Raw genomic sequence first — 14,799 nt, 5'->3', positions numbered from 1 at the left:
GGGCAACGAGAAGGGCCTGGGCTCCTATCAGCCCTCCTGTAACTCGCCCTCGAGTTTTGCTGTGAAAACAAAAGCAAAACAAACAATTCCGTTCTCCCCCGGCACGAAAATAAAGCTCGGGCACCACACGGGCTGGTCGAAAGGACTCCATTGTAGCTTCTAAATGAGATATCTTTGCAACCGCTGGCCCTTCCCCGAGCCAGCGGGGAGCCGCCCGTATCCCTGGAAGCGAGAGGTAGCGGGGAACAAAAGGCAAACTCCCAAGTGACATTGAAAATAAAAGGGAGCTTTGGTTACCCTCAGGGTAAGGTCGAGGGGGAAAGGTCGCCTGTCCAGCAGCGCGTACTCCCGGCAGGCGCGGGGGAGCGCCCCCGGGCTCGGCCCTGTGCCCGGGATGATGCGGGAGGACCCGGGATGATGCGGGAGGACCCGGGATGATGCGGGATGATGCGGGCGGACCCGGGATGATGCGGGATGATGCGGGAGGACGCTCAGCCCCCGCCCCGCAGCACGCACAGGGCAGGCTGCAGCTCCCCGGGGCCCTCGGCTGCGCTCCGGAGGCACCGGGAGGGCTTCGCGACCGCACCGGGGGGCAGTGAGCAAAGAGCCCCCGCGCCGCCCGCCGCCGCCAGCCACGCTGGAACAGGAAAGGTCTGCGGTAAATCAAACTGCAGGGGGGCACTCCGCTCTGCACCCACAGGCACGTCCGTGGCCGTCGCCTCCGCGTCCAACCCCAGCCGGGAGCCGAGAGCCCCTTTTCCCGGCGCCGGCGCGGCCGCAGGCCTGGGCGAGGGAAGGGGAAGGGAGGGCGGAGAGGTGACCCACTTAAAAGCTGAGTTCCTTTTTGAAACACTTAAGAGACGACAGGGTTGAGGACTGTGAATGTATGCGTAAATATATACTCACGCATAACCAGTGCCGGAGGTATGCACCCCCACGCTCGTACGTGTGTGTGTAGGCATGTCTGGGAACACACACACAAAAGCGCCTAACTCCTAAGACAGCTAATGTAATATACTAATAGCTACACCCAAAAGCGGATAAATGGATCCCGTCGGGATTCTGTTTGTAGGTACATACCGATTAAAACTTTCTATATCTCAGTAAAACTTGCTTGTATTTTTAACTACCTCTACAGGCTAACTTTTTGCAAATTGTCTCAACAACCACCTTCAAGTAATCTTCCGCATAATCATCTCTGTCTTGGGTGTATCAAAAACGCTTCAGGGCAACAGTAAGTCTTGTATGTGTGTAGTGGCACCGTTGCGGCAGTGACAGTCTAGTGGCACTAAGAAAGCCGGATGCGGAGGGCTTATATTAACTGCTGATAACAGCGGAGCAGGCGGTCAGACAGCAGTTCACACAGCGGGGCGAGTGCCGCTGCTATCCACCCGAGACTCCCGGGGTGCCTGCAAAGAGCCCTTCCCCGCGGGTCCCGGCGCCGGGCAGCCGCCGAGGGGCGCGGTGGGGCCGGCGGGCCGAGGCGTGCCCCGGGCCCCGCCGCCCCCGCCCTGGCACGGCTGCCCTCCGCCCGCCGCCTCGGCTCCGGGAGCCCTGCCCTGGCACCCCGTACCTGGCCCCACCCTGGCCCTCTTGGCCGGGAACGGCCCGGAGAAGGAAAGGACGGGGAGGGTGTCGAGGACTAGGGCAGGAGGGCTCAGCCGTCCTCCAGCAACTGGGGAAGGAGGGAAAGAGCTGAGCGAAGGCAACGCCGCTGCCCTCGCTCGCCCGGAGCTTTGCGAGTGGGGCCGCCAGGGAGCGGTGGCGAAGGGGCCCCGAGAACCCCCAGCTGCGAGATGCTCCACGCCGTGGGCAGCTGGAGGAGCAACTGGGCGTGCTCTGCGGAGGGGTGAGGATTTTCGCTTTAGCCTTTGGTGGTCTCGCTGGTTGCCTTAGGTTCCCACGCCAGGGGGAGAGGTTTCGACCGGTGTGTTGAGGGCTTTCTCCCACCCTAACGAGATAACCAGGGCAGGGGGGCTTTCCCACGGCGAGGAATTGTCCCCGTGAGCCACAACAGGCGTTTCCCCACACACGCACCCGGAGCGCTCCGTGCCTAGGTAGCGCTCGCAGGGTGCGTCTCTGGGAGGACTCCTGCCTTCTTACACGCCCAAGCATGTGCTTTCCAGCCGGGGAGAGGCTCCCAGCGCCCTGCCCGCGGCCGCCAGAGTCACAAGTCCGCCCTACACGATGAGTACGGAAACCTCCGCTCCCGGCGTAGGTGTTGCGGGCACATCTCCGCTCTGCGGAGCGCGGGGACACAGAGGGTGTATTACCCGAGGGTGTATTACCCCGACACGCACAAGCAACCAGATGAAGTTTCTATAAGCTCGCTCAGGGTGGGTCGAGAGGGGAGAGTTGAGGCAAGCTGCCTCTGTGGTGCCTTTTTTCCAGGCGGTCATTTACATCCCTCTATGGATGTGTTAGAGTTATACGGGTGACCAGAAGCGAATAAAGAGCTCTGTCACAGATCTGCTCTTGCCACCTCCAGCTCGGAGCTCTCTGTGAGCGGCTGCTCCCGGGCTGTAGGGCCGCGGGCAGGGCAGCGGGCAGGGCAGCGCCTCCTCGGCACTGGGAGCGGGCAGGGCAGCGCTGGCCAGGGGGTGCAGCCGGACGTGCACCCCTGAACTGACCCAGAGGGAGCACGGAGCAGCTCATGGCTTCGTATCAAAAAGTTACACCTAGAAAGCATCTTTCTCGTTGAGAAAGAATTTGCGTGCGGTTTGCGTGGGACCCTTACCCTCTGCCCTCCGAGCCCTCCGAGCTCTGCCTGGCCGAACATATTTAATTCCCCTTGGGGAGGCACAGCAGCTCGTATAAAAAAGACATTGTTGTCTTTGGAGAGCCCTGTGCGCACTTTCAAAAGCTGATCCTTGAGTTCCCAGCCCCCGCAATCCAGTTGATGAGGAAACGCTCTGCGGTCTTGGTGGCACCGTTTCCATTGGGATTGGCACCATTTGATTGACAAAGTCTCCCATTCTTCCACCTCTCGAGTGTTATCAAAAGGATTGTGTGGGGTCAGAAGCTATTGAAGGGACGTCCGTGTAGCCGCATTTCTGCAAACACGGGGTGAAAACCGTGCCTTTCTCATGAAAATGCTTCCACCAGGCAGAACGCATCTCATCTTCCTTGCTCTCCTCCTTAGCATTTCTTTTTAACTCGAGTGTTTTACTAAGCAGCATCACCAGGTAAACGAATATATCGCTTTTAAAGGCAGCCTAGGCAGGATTCTGTCGGGACGGCCGCCCTCCCCGGAAGCTGGGAGCAGCCATCTCTGGCAGACGAAACTCCTGCGGGGGGTTTGAAAGAAAAGAGAGTGAAGGGACACGGCACCAGAGAAGAAGTTTTCTCGCCCCTTGTCCGTGGTGTCACTCGCCCCGTTATCGCTCACTTGGGCCGGGAAAGCAGGTGCAGAGGCTGACCTGTTCCCTTCACACCGCGTCGATGTAGCCAGGCTGAAAAGCAGCTAGCCGTGCCTATAGCCGCGGTGTGCTCCTGACCCAGCGGCCAGACGTGCGCAGCACTTCCACCCGCTCCCCAGAGCAGGTGAACGAAGCGCTCTCGCATTAGCTTCCCTCTAGCAGACCCCGTGCAGAGCCGAGGCCCGACTCGCTCGGGATAACCTAACCGAGCGATGCTTGAGAGGCGATTTAACCTGCGCTCATTCGGGCGAGAGGATAAATTCGCTCTGGCAGGCTCAAAGGCTCGCTCCGGGGCGGGCGCAGGGCAGCGGGGACTCTCGGCTCCCGGAGCGCTGCTGGGGCCTACCCAGCTGCCCCTCTGTGCATGGGAACGGCTCCTGCCCCACAAATTCCACAAATTGCGCGGTCACTCGCCGCCTTTCGTCCCTGATGACAGCCGACCAAGCCGCAGTTTTGGTGGATTCTGCAGTATTTATTTTTTTTTTTCCCTTCCATCCACCCCCTTCTTTTAAAGATTCGCGAAAGAGGCATGGGGGTGGAGTGTCTGAGAAATTCGGGGTGAAAAAAAAAACCAACCACAAACCCCAAACAATCAAACCACTAAGGCAAGGTCGAGTCTCTCTCGGTGTAGGAACAAAACCAAAGACCGTAATCAAAAATACGCGCAGAAAGGGGAAAAAATGAGGGGGGAGGAGGGGGGGGGGGGGGGTGCGGGGTGAGGGGAGGGGGAAAGAAATGTTCCAGAGCTCTGGAAAGACAAGATTGAAAGGTTTCAAAAGAAAAGAGGAAAAAGAAGAGGTAAAAACCAAACGCCTTTCTATCCCAAAGTCGCCCTTCTCTGCCTTTGGTGACCCAGCAGACTCACAACCAGCCCAGCTCGGGATATTCAGCCTTGAGGGAGCTGGTGCCGAAAGAAGCAGCTGAGATGATGTAAGAGAGCTGGAGGCCTGATTGAAGGAAAGTTCCCCCGATTATATTTGTGTGGAAAAGCTCACCTCTTGCAGAGCTCTAAAGTGTAATCAAGACTGAGGCTTACACTTGAAGGATGTTAACTCTCATACGGGAACCTACTTTCTCCTAAACGGTTTCTTGCCTAGTGAATGAGAGCCTCCCAATTGAAGCAAAATGATCCTTATGTACTAATATCAAGCACAGCCACAAAGCGACCGGCTATTTATGCTGCCACTTTAGACAAAGATATTTAGTTATTCCCGGGTAGCAAGTGCACTTTTGCATTTTTAAGCACGAACCAGCCGAGCACAAACATATTTACAAGTGCAATTACTAAATAGTTACTTGACACTTCAAAGTCCCAGGGTTAACTGTACCTTCGCTGTAATTTTCTTAATATTCAGGTAATCGCTGTATTAAATTGTGGTTGCCAGGGCCGTAGGCCGGGGTGTGAAACACTCGGGGGAGGTTTCTCTCCTCTGCCCGTATCACCCCGAAATATAAGCTTTGGAGACACTAGGTGTTGGACGATTTCTTCAAAGACCCGAGTGACATTAGCTACTGGCTGCCTGTACGTGTGCGTGTGGCTGTGAATGGATCGCTTTTGTTTTCACACCGGATCCGAGAACAGATCCGAAAGTGCCAGAAATTGCAGTTTATTTGAAACTACAGGGAATTCATTGGCAAGGTCGTATGGCAGATGACCGGAGAGGTCTTCTCCATCCAGCTCCCGTGCTGTATAAATAACCTTAGAAAGCAGCTTCAGCTTCAGAGGGACCACGAGAGACTGTGAGAGTCTTTGCCTCTGAGAATAACAAGCGACATTTTGCACTAACCTATTTTTCATCGGTCTCTCGCCCCAGGCAATTAAATTACTGCTTGATTTTGCGAACTTGTGTCTTCCACCCCTCTTTGAGATATTTAAAAAAAAAAAAAAAAAATCCCTAGTTGGAAGGAATTTATGGGTTCAGGGAGAGAAACGATCCCTGCACGGAGTGTCTTAGGAGACATAGTGTTTCCGAGATGTGAAATCCCAAGCGCTTGTTCAGCCCCAGCCTGCCGGGGTATCTGATAAGCCAGTGCGGGGAGTGCGGGGCACGGGGAGCTGTGGCCCGGAGAGAAAGATCTGCCCTCCCGAGAGTTGTCCTCCCGGCGGCGGGGTTCCTTCCGGACCAAACTTGGTGGGGGAAGAGGGAGATTCTGTCCTTTGCCTTACTGGCATTCCACCCCGTTTCCCCAGCTCTCACAAAGGCTGGGCTGACAGCCTTGCCACCCGGGAGCTGTTTTTAAATCCTTTCACCCAGTCAAATGGTGGTCTTTTTGCTTTGCTTTCCATTTCCCATCCACTATATTGCCACCCCCGAGGAAAAAAAAAAAAAAAAAAAAGAGTTGTGCTCACGGGGTCTTTCTTTCTTTTTTCCCCTCTCTCTCCCGTCCTTTCTGTCTCTCTTCTTTTTTATTTTTTTTTTTTCTAAAGACATAAAAAAAAAATCTGACAAGTAAAACTTAAAGGTGTTTACCTTGTCATCAGCATGTAAGCTAATTATCTTGGGCAAGATGTAGGCTTCTATTGTCTTGTTGCTTTAGTGCCTATGCCCCGCCTCTGGTGGCAGCCTAAAACCTGGCGTCTGGCTAAAACAAACGAAAGGCAGCCCTGAGCCTCCACTCAATCCAATTAAGGCGGACTTCGTCCACTCGGTTACGTGTACATCCAACAAGATCGGCGTTAAGGCAACACCAGAATATTTGGCAAAAAAAAAAAAAAAAAAAAAAAAAAAAAAAAAAGATTTGCCTCCCCTTCCTTTTTTTTTTTTTTTTTTTTTTTTTTTTTCCCCAGCCGCCGAATCATGTCGATGAGCCCAAAGCATACGACTCCTTTCTCAGTGTCTGACATCTTGAGTCCTTTGGAGGAAAGCTACAAGAAAGTGGGCATGGAGGCCAGTAACTTGGGGGCTCCCCTGTCAGCCTACAGACAGTCTCAGGTTTCTCAGCCGGCCATGCAGCAGCACCCCATGGGCCACAACGGAACAGTGACTGCCGCCTACCATATGACAGCGGCAGGGGTCCCCCAGCTCTCCCATGCTACGATGGGGGGCTATTGCAATGGGAACCTGGGCAACATGAGCGAGCTGCCGCCTTACCAGGACACCATGAGGAACAGCGCTTCGGCGACAGGATGGTACGGCACCAACCCGGATCCCCGCTTTTCCTCAAGTAAGTCAGCCCGGGGCTGGGTGGCCGGAGGGGGCTTGCCGCGCATCCGCCCGGCACATCGCGGCCAGAAGGCACGGGGGGGTCCGCGACAGGGCAAAAGTCGGTCTCAAAGCCAGACGCGCCCCCCAATCCCCAAATTCCTCCTCCTGCCCGAGGATCGTGCCCGGTGTTTCCAGCCCGGCCGGCTGCACGTCAGCCTCCCGCGGCTGCTTTTGCGGGGCCGGGGGGTCGGAAGCCCCGCGGTGGCGGGGAGCGGGAGCCCGGCTCTCGCCGTCCAGCGGGGCGGGAGCGTGGCGGCCCGGGGGCCCGGAGGGAGCCGGCGGTGCCCGTCCGCCCGCGGGCAGCCCGGCACCGGGCGGCCGAGGGGGGAAGCCGGAGGCGCCGGGGCCGCGTCCCGGGGAGCGGCAGAGTTCTGTTCGGCCGGCGCCGGCGGAGCCGCGGCCGCTGTCACGTTCGGCACTTTTCCTGGCTGTGCCCCCGGGCGGGACGAGGGGCGAGCGGTCGCCCTCGTTCAGCGGGGCCGGGCCGGGCGAGAAGGGGGCCGCCGCTCGGCCCAGGGCCGCGAGTCGCTGTGCAGAAGCGGGGCTGGGCTGCCGGGGGGCTGCGGAGCTCCGCTGGGGGCAGGCGGCGGCGGGGGCTGCCGGAGCGCGGGGCCCCGCTCGGGCCGGGCCGGGCCGGGCCGGGCCGAGCCGAGCCGAGCCGCCTAAAACGTGCCGCCTTCTCCCTTGCAGTCTCCCGCTTCATGGCGCCGTCCTCGGGCATGAACATGGGAGGCATGGGCAGCCTCGGCTCCCTGGGAGACGTGAGCAAGAGCATGGCCCCGCTCCAGAGCACGCCGCGGAGGAAACGGAGGGTCCTTTTTTCGCAGGCCCAGGTTTACGAGCTGGAGAGACGTTTCAAGCAACAAAAATACCTCTCCGCCCCGGAGAGGGAACATTTAGCCAGCATGATACATCTCACCCCGACTCAGGTCAAAATCTGGTTCCAGAATCACCGCTACAAGATGAAACGCCAGGCCAAAGACAAGGCTGCGCAGCAGCAGATGCAACAGGAGAACGGCTCCTGCCAGCAGCAGCAGTCTCCCAGAAGGGTGGCGGTGCCAGTGCTTGTGAAGGATGGCAAGCCCTGCCAAGCAGGCTCCAACACACCCACAGCAGCTATCCAGAGCCATCAGCAGCAGGCAGCTACAACGATCACAGTGGCTACCAATGGCAACAGCCTCGGACAGCATCAGAGCCACCAGACAAACAGTGCGGGGCAGTCTCCAGACATGGGACAGCACTCGGCCAGCCCTTCCTCTCTGCAGAGCCAAGTCTCCAGTTTGTCTCACCTAAACTCTTCTACTTCTGACTATGGCACTGCCATGTCTTGCTCCACCTTGCTATACGGTAGGACCTGGTAAAAGGATTAAACAAAGAAAAAGAAAAAAAAAAAAAAAAGGCAAAAAGAAAAAAGAAAAAAAAAACATCAACAAAAAACAAACCCAACAAATTTTCCCAGTTACACAAATCTCTGTCCTCTCCAAACTACTGTGTGCTTTTTTTTTTTTTCTTTTTTTTTTCCTTCGGTTTTTTGTTGTTTTTGTTATTATTTTTTTTTTAAATGCGTTTCTCCCTTTCCCCCGTTTTACTGAGTGGTCTCTGCGGACCTCTAGGAGAGAAAGACACTTTTTTTGTTCCGTTTTATTGTTACTGTTGATGGTTTTGGGTCTTTATGTTTTTTCTCCCCCAAAGTTGTCCTACGGGGTGTATAAAAATATTCAGACTAATAACCATGGAGCAGTCTGCAGAAAGGGGACCATCTTTAGGCATGGTCTGAAGACTTGGATATCAGATGTACACTTTGCCAGCGTCTAGGACTTGCATGTAAATACAGAGATTTTGGGGGATGGGGTGGTTTTCCCCCCCAAAAAACGCATTCGCGTCACCCAGACACAAGAAGCAGCTTCCCCCTCCCCAGTCTCTCCCAGCCCGCCGCCAGGGCCAGCGGATGGAGACGTGGAGTCATCAAAGGCTTGGCTTTTATTTTCCTCCTTACGTTTGATGTGAACCTGTAGCTGTATAATGCTGTCAAAAGTTGGACTAAACCCATAGTTTTTAGTAGCCTGTATATTTTGTTGTAAAAAGAAAAGGAAAAAAAATACAATCAACCAAACCAACCCCCACCTTTTTTATGGACACTGATCACCCCGTCGTAAATCCTCTGGCAGTTTGTTATTTGCGCACGCCGCCTTTTCCTGTTGTAACTTATGTAGATATTTGGCTTAAATATAGTTCCTAAGAAGCTTCTAATAAATTATACACATTACAAATATTCTTTTTTATTTCCCCCTTTGGTTTCCCCTCCCGACGCTCCTTCCCTTGAATCTCTCTCCTTTTTTTTTCCCCCTTACCCCCCCCCCCCCTTTTTTTTTTCTTCTTGGTGGAAAAACAAGCCGGGATGTTGCCAGATCCCGGAAGGCCCCTGCCCCTCCCAGGGCCCAGACCCTGTTCCCAAAGGGGAGCTGCGCCAGAGGGTTAACGGGATACAGGATCAGTTCTCAGCGTGCAAACAGGACGAGCGAACGCGTGGGATTCACGAACTCGAGAGCGAAGGAATCGAGTCCAAATTCATTAGCCCGATTATTTTTGGGGGGATGAGGGTGGGGGCGGGGGGCACCTCAGAGACTTCTTGCTAGAGAAAGCAAAGTATTCCGGAATTAGAAATTCAAATGCCAAAGGCACGGAGGAGAAAGAAGGTAAAAGTCTAACGCCATTAGAAAAAAAACTAAAATAACGAAGAACCTGCTGTCAGTATAGAACGTGAGTCCGATTTAAAGTGTCCAGTTTTAATACCTTGTAAGAAAAAAAAAAAAAAAGAAAGATAATTTCTACCAGGTTTTCCTATGTACTTGTATTTTAAGGGAAGTACAGTCACCTTATTTATAATCAAAATAAAAAGATAGTTTATTGTGTACAACATGTAGTTTGAATTAACTTTCTTTATCAGGCTGTGTTTAATTTTCTACATATCCATATATTTAATTTTCTACATATCCAACCCCATCACCCCTGCCCAGCCCACCCCGCTACCCAGGCGGAGATCAGCCGCAGGCTGCGGCTCGCTGCAACTCAGACGGGCTTCGGTCGCTTGCTTTGGGTGCTGTTCTTCGTGTCGATTTTCTAAAGGGGGGGTTGTTTGTTTGTTTGTTTGTTTGTCGGGGGTTATTTTGTGTAGCCGTTTGGGAAGTTTGTAAAGAAGGAGATGGGGAGAAAGTGCGTGCGCGCACGTGGGTGCCTGCGCAAAGGTGCGCGCCGGGCTGAGACACACTGGGGCGTTTGGTAGGAAGGTAAATATTGTCGGTAATGCAAGGCAGATAGATGTTAACTGTTCTGTAAATATATAAAGCATATGAAGCTAAGCAGTTCATATCTGACGAGTCTTAAATCCCTGAAATTCTCTATTTTTCAGGTCCCAAATATCCCTTTTGTGAGTATAACAAAATAAGAAGTGTCCCCACTCTAAAAGCGTGTTTTCCTTTGCGTCTGCTGCTCGGTTTCGTTTTTTTCCCCAAATCCATAGAAAGCCATCGCAGCCATTGAAAAACCACTGAATTACAGAGGTGTTACGAAATAATCATATTTTTGAAGTGAAAGAAAACAGGTTGCCTGGGATGGAAACAACCCAACCTCCAATTTAAGTAGCAGCTTTCGAAAGCTCCAGTTCTTTATTTATACAAGATAGCTGGTGTTAGTCGGACACCAAGTGCTAGTCTGGATGGAGAAAAAGGGAAGTACACGGAAGAAAAAAAAAAGTATCGGATTCTTTCTGACCCCCTCCCCCTTATTTCTAACTGGAGGACATCACGTGTGTCAACAGGAATTTCGAGACCTTTCATTCTTTAGGTTATGTCCTGATTTATACAGCGACATTCTTAACTAACCCAAAGATTATTCAAATTTTTTTATTTTTTTTTATTTTTTTGTTCTTCTTCTGTGAGGAATATTCATTTCAGATCTGTAGCATCGTGTTAAGCATGGCGGGGGGATGGGTGGGGGGCGGCAGAGTGTCTGGAGCTTAGTACTGTTATTTCTGCTAAAAGAAGGAAATGTTGGGGGATTCCTGGTCCCTGGTGCAGAGCTTCCCCGGAGGAAGCGAGAGTAAGATTAACTTTAAGGACTTTTTTTATTTTTTAAATTAGGGTTAGCTTCTCCTGGAGTTTATACGCAAGGCCGAGGGGAAAGTGCTCCGGTTAAGTCGACATTTCCCCTTCATATGTAATTAATGTGCTTTCTTTCAAACCCAGGAACGTTCAAAAGTGAGTAGCACCGAAAGGCATTAATACAGCCGAGAAATATCACAGCCCCCGCCCCCGAATATTGGTGTTAGCATGTTTGATAGGGATCCAGTCAGAGACTTTTCATTATAGACTTCGGGGGAAATAAAGTAATTTTATTGTGTCTCGACAACCTCATAAATACATATTTGGTGGTGGGTGTAATTACTGTAATGGATTATTATGTACACTGACTTATCTTTCTTAAACTAGATTTAGTTTCGATTAAATAAACTCGTTTCCACTTTGTCTGATGTCGGCTTAGTTTAAAGTCTGTTTACTTGTTCCACAGAAAGGTGAATTCATCTCTTTATTAAGCACTAGAGACCGAGCAAACACAGTTCAAACTGTATTTACATATCAATCAGGAGAAATGCAAACAAACTGCTCTTTAACAATTTTATACAGTTTTTTAATTACATTGTGATACTGACTTTTATCATATTTTATTTTTTTTTAGTAAACTAGTTATGTCTTGGTTAGGATGAAGATATTTGGAGGGAGGGGTGTAAATACAGTTCAGTCTCCCGTCTGCCTTGAGAACACTCATGAGAACTTAGTTACTGTATAGCTTTTTAAAACTGAAATTAAAATATGTTTCTCCGTCTAAACTCCTGCTTCTTCCAATATGCTGATTTCCAGTCTCCCGGTAATCAATGCAGAACTTGGATAATGGGATGGCAAAGGGGAGGGGCAGCATGATTCAAATCTGAAATGATGGAAGAGATGCACGTTTCCCAATATAACTGCTTTATCCACGCTAGACCATGGGCACCCCGTATTTTGAGAGATAAAAGGATCTAGTGAAGAATGGTTATTCCCTCCCACTCCCCTGCGCCTGGCACTGCTTGTAAGTGTAGGAGAATCGCGGAGGGCATTTTTTCCTGCAGTAAATAGGAGTTCATTCTTAAGTTCCATGAAGTGTGCGTGAAGTGGCACAGCGGGCTGTGGAAAAAAAAAAAAAAATAAGAGAAAAAAACCCACACCAAAAAACTCACCAAACAACAACAACAACAGCAAAACAACACCAAACGAAACACAAATCCAAAACAAAACCAAAAAAAATCTCAAACCCTAACAAAACCACATCACTACTGCGGCCACAGCAGCAACAACAGCAAAAGTCTTCTTCACATCAGAACGGGCTGTGGGTTATTGGCTTTTTTGTTAGTTTCACAGCACAAGGGATGCTCGGGAGGAAGGGCTCGGGGGAGCGGGGGCTGCAGGACTTGCCCCGGGCTTTGCTGTGGCCCCGGGAGCAGCGGACGGGAGCGGAGCGGTGTCACTGCACCCACCGGGAGGCGAGGGATGACGAGCTGCGCTAAAAGTACATTGCCTGCATCTCGGTTCAAAAGGCAGTGCAGGGCCTTAAGACTGTGTTGAAAGTGCAGATCCCAAACAATGTAATCTGAGACAGCTCTGAGATGACACCAAGAGAAGTTGCCACGGCTGGGAGGGGAGGGAAAAAAAGTATTTTAGGAGTTTTGTAGCACAGCGCAGGTAAAGGGGCCTCGCCGGGAAGGCAACCCCCGTTCAACTTTTCGTGACCGCTGCCTTTAGCCTTTACAAAGGGGATCTAGAGTTAAAGACTGAGTGACTTCTGAAGAATTTAAGTCCTTTCATAGCCGTGTCGGGAGCAAAGCTGAGAATTTTTTTTTTTCTGTCTGACCCGCTGTTCCTCTCATGATCCCCATCAGGGGGGAAAAAAACCCTCAAAACTCTAAGTTAATGATAATACTGTTTATATGTATCAAATGTGTACAGACATCTGACCCAGTGCGGCTGCTCCTATGAGGTAGAGAGACGACTGTCCCTGGCAAAATGGTGAATAATATGAAATTACTTTTTTCCCCCCTTTCTTTTCTGGCTGCAAGCACATTAGGGAGCAGGTAAGGTCAAAGTTTTCTATATCCTATGTCTTTCTCTCCAAGGCTTCTGGTCAGCGTTATAAATAAGATGGTGTATAAATGCATTGATGTAAAAAGAAACTGAAATTCGTTTTGAAGCTTAAAACAACTTACTACACAGAAAAATTCTTGGGAAATCTATAGACGAAAACATAAAATACGGCATTTAATCTTCGATGTAAAGGTTTTTGTTAGAGGGAGGGCGAAGAGAGAAACCGGTATTTTTAATTTTTTTTTTCCTATGACACAGATTGAGAAGGAAAAACATTTACAAATGGCCGAATGCATTACTTCCTAAAGGCGGTGTAAATCTACTGTCCTGAGCTGGCGTATAGAAACGGAAAAAGGTTGAAAATGTATATTCTAAAAATATTTACCGAGATACTTAAGTCTGTCTTTACTGGCTAGCTCCATATCTCATGCTAACAACTATATCTGAATGAGATGACAACTCTTCTCAAAAATATTTCTATTCGCTAAACACAGCGGGACTTTCAGAGTAATTTTAAATTACTTTGTAGGCTGCGCTTCTTTAGCAAGTGAATTAACATGGCAGGTTTTAGTGAATGTACCTGACTTATTGAATTGATTCAATGAGAAATCCCCATATCATTCTGAGCAGCGCTTCATCAATACAGGGGCTCCTTAAAGTGTACAGGAAAAGAATAAAGCGCATGTACAGAGGTGGGTTGGTTTGCGGGGTTTTGGGGAAGAAAAGGGGCTTTGTTTGTTTGGGTTTGTGACTGGGTTTTTGTGGGGGATTTTTGGTTGGTTTTTTGTTTGTTTGTTTGGTTTTTTGTGTTTTGTTTTTTGGTTGGTGGTTTTTTTTTAATAAAAGGGTAGTTGCATTGCTTAGAAAACTAAACAAAGTATGATATTGTCACTTCCATTTGTTCTGGTGGATTTCACCAGAGTTCTTCTCGATCAAGCGTATTTGGGCAAGTAATAGAGTACTAGAAGGCGACGAACTTATAGACACCTGGCATCGTAAAGGAAGCAGACTTTTTTACTTCATATCAGAGGTGTTACTGAAGTGGCTGCATAATTTCAGCGTGTTACTGACCTAATAATGTGACTCTAGGACACCATTTTTTCGAAGTTCCTCTCGCTGCATTTTTTCGTTAAACTTTTTGTTTTCGTTGCTGCTGCTTCTCAGAGAAGCTCTTAAAAATATTATCTTTAACTTCACCACCTTCTTGGTCTCTGCTTTTGCTCTTATTCTGGGCGTTACTTACCAAACGCACTGTTGCTACTGAGAAATAGGGTGCTCGGAGCTCGTCCTCTGCACCTCAATCTGCATTAGCTCACTTCAGAGAGAAAGAAGCACGGATGGCCGGTGCGGAGCGCTTAGTCCACACATGTGCGTCTATATGCGCATTATACCCACGGATGTGGACGTCTGGTAGGTGCATCTGGGAGCTGATGTGCACGGCAGCACCTGTGCAGTCTGGGGAGCAGAGGCGGGCAGGAAAACTCTTACTTTGAAGACGCGCTGCCCGCCGGCCTGTGTCTCCCCTCCGCTCTCAATTTCACAGCGAGGAGAGCCTCCCGCTGGAAGTTTCCGCCGCGGCCCCCGGGGCTGCCCCGCCGCTGGGGACGGAGCCGCAGCGCCCGAGCCGGGCCGGCTTCCCCGAGCCCCGAGCGGAGCCTCCCTGCCCGCGCCGCCCGCCAAGAGCGCCCGGCACGGTCACAGCTCCGGCCTCGGCCTCGGGTCCCCATGGAGGGGAGCGGAATCGATCCTGCCCTTGGCCAGCGGGCTCCCCTGCGTGCCGAGGACAGGCTCTCACACAGCCCCGGGGGCTTTGCTGCCCTCGGGAGTCGGCTGCAACCCAGCGGGGCTCCTCTCCCGGGGGCTGCAGCCAGCCGAGAGCAGCGATTGTCTCCCTCTGTGTTCTCTTAATGCCGTCTATGGCAGGCTCTGCCTGCGCTGCCAGGCTGCCAGGCTGCAGGTGCTGTCGGGCAGACCCAGCTGTGCGCACCCACCGCCCCTCTC

At 51.4% G+C, this 14,799-nt stretch overlaps 1 protein-coding gene across 2 annotated transcripts; it reads left to right on the top strand.

The window, feature by feature from the left end:
* Nucleotides 1–1,608: 1,608 nt before the first annotated feature.
* On the top strand, nucleotides 1,609–8,895 carry NKX2-1 (NK2 homeobox 1). Of its 2 annotated transcripts, none has more exons than XM_086894001.1 (3): nucleotides 1,609–1,849; nucleotides 6,208–6,584; nucleotides 7,316–8,895. In XM_086894001.1, the coding sequence occupies exons 1-3, from the start codon at nucleotides 1,797–1,799 to the stop codon at nucleotides 7,984–7,986; spliced, it is 1,101 nt and encodes a 366-aa protein (XP_086750127.1). In that variant the 5' UTR covers nucleotides 1,609–1,796; the 3' UTR covers nucleotides 7,987–8,895. The 2 variants fall into 2 exon arrangements, with proteins under 2 accessions (XP_086750127.1, XP_086750128.1); XM_086894002.1 differs by lacking the exon at nucleotides 1,609–1,849 and adding an exon at nucleotides 4,156–5,159.
* The last annotated feature ends 5,904 nt before the right edge of the window (nucleotides 8,896–14,799 follow it).

This window comes from Cyanistes caeruleus, chromosome 6, assembly GCF_971803275.1.
Source record: "Cyanistes caeruleus chromosome 6, bCyaCae1.hap1.1, whole genome shotgun sequence".
Taxonomy (NCBI): Eukaryota; Metazoa; Chordata; class Aves; order Passeriformes; family Paridae; genus Cyanistes; species Cyanistes caeruleus.
This window is presented reverse-complemented; position numbering and strand designations above follow the sequence as displayed.

Excerpts from the sequence above, each read along its gene's own strand:
- NKX2-1 (XM_086894002.1), top strand. The coding sequence starts at position 5,071 with ATGACCGGAGAGGTCTTCTCCATCCAGCTCCCGTGCTGTATAAATAAC. Across the intron at positions 5,160-6,207 it reads CAGAGGGACCACGAGAGACT|CCGCCGAATCATGTCGATGA; the intron begins GTGAGAGTCTTT and ends TTTTTTCCCCAG. Across the intron at positions 6,585-7,315 it reads GGATCCCCGCTTTTCCTCAA|TCTCCCGCTTCATGGCGCCG; the intron begins GTAAGTCAGCCC and ends TCTCCCTTGCAG.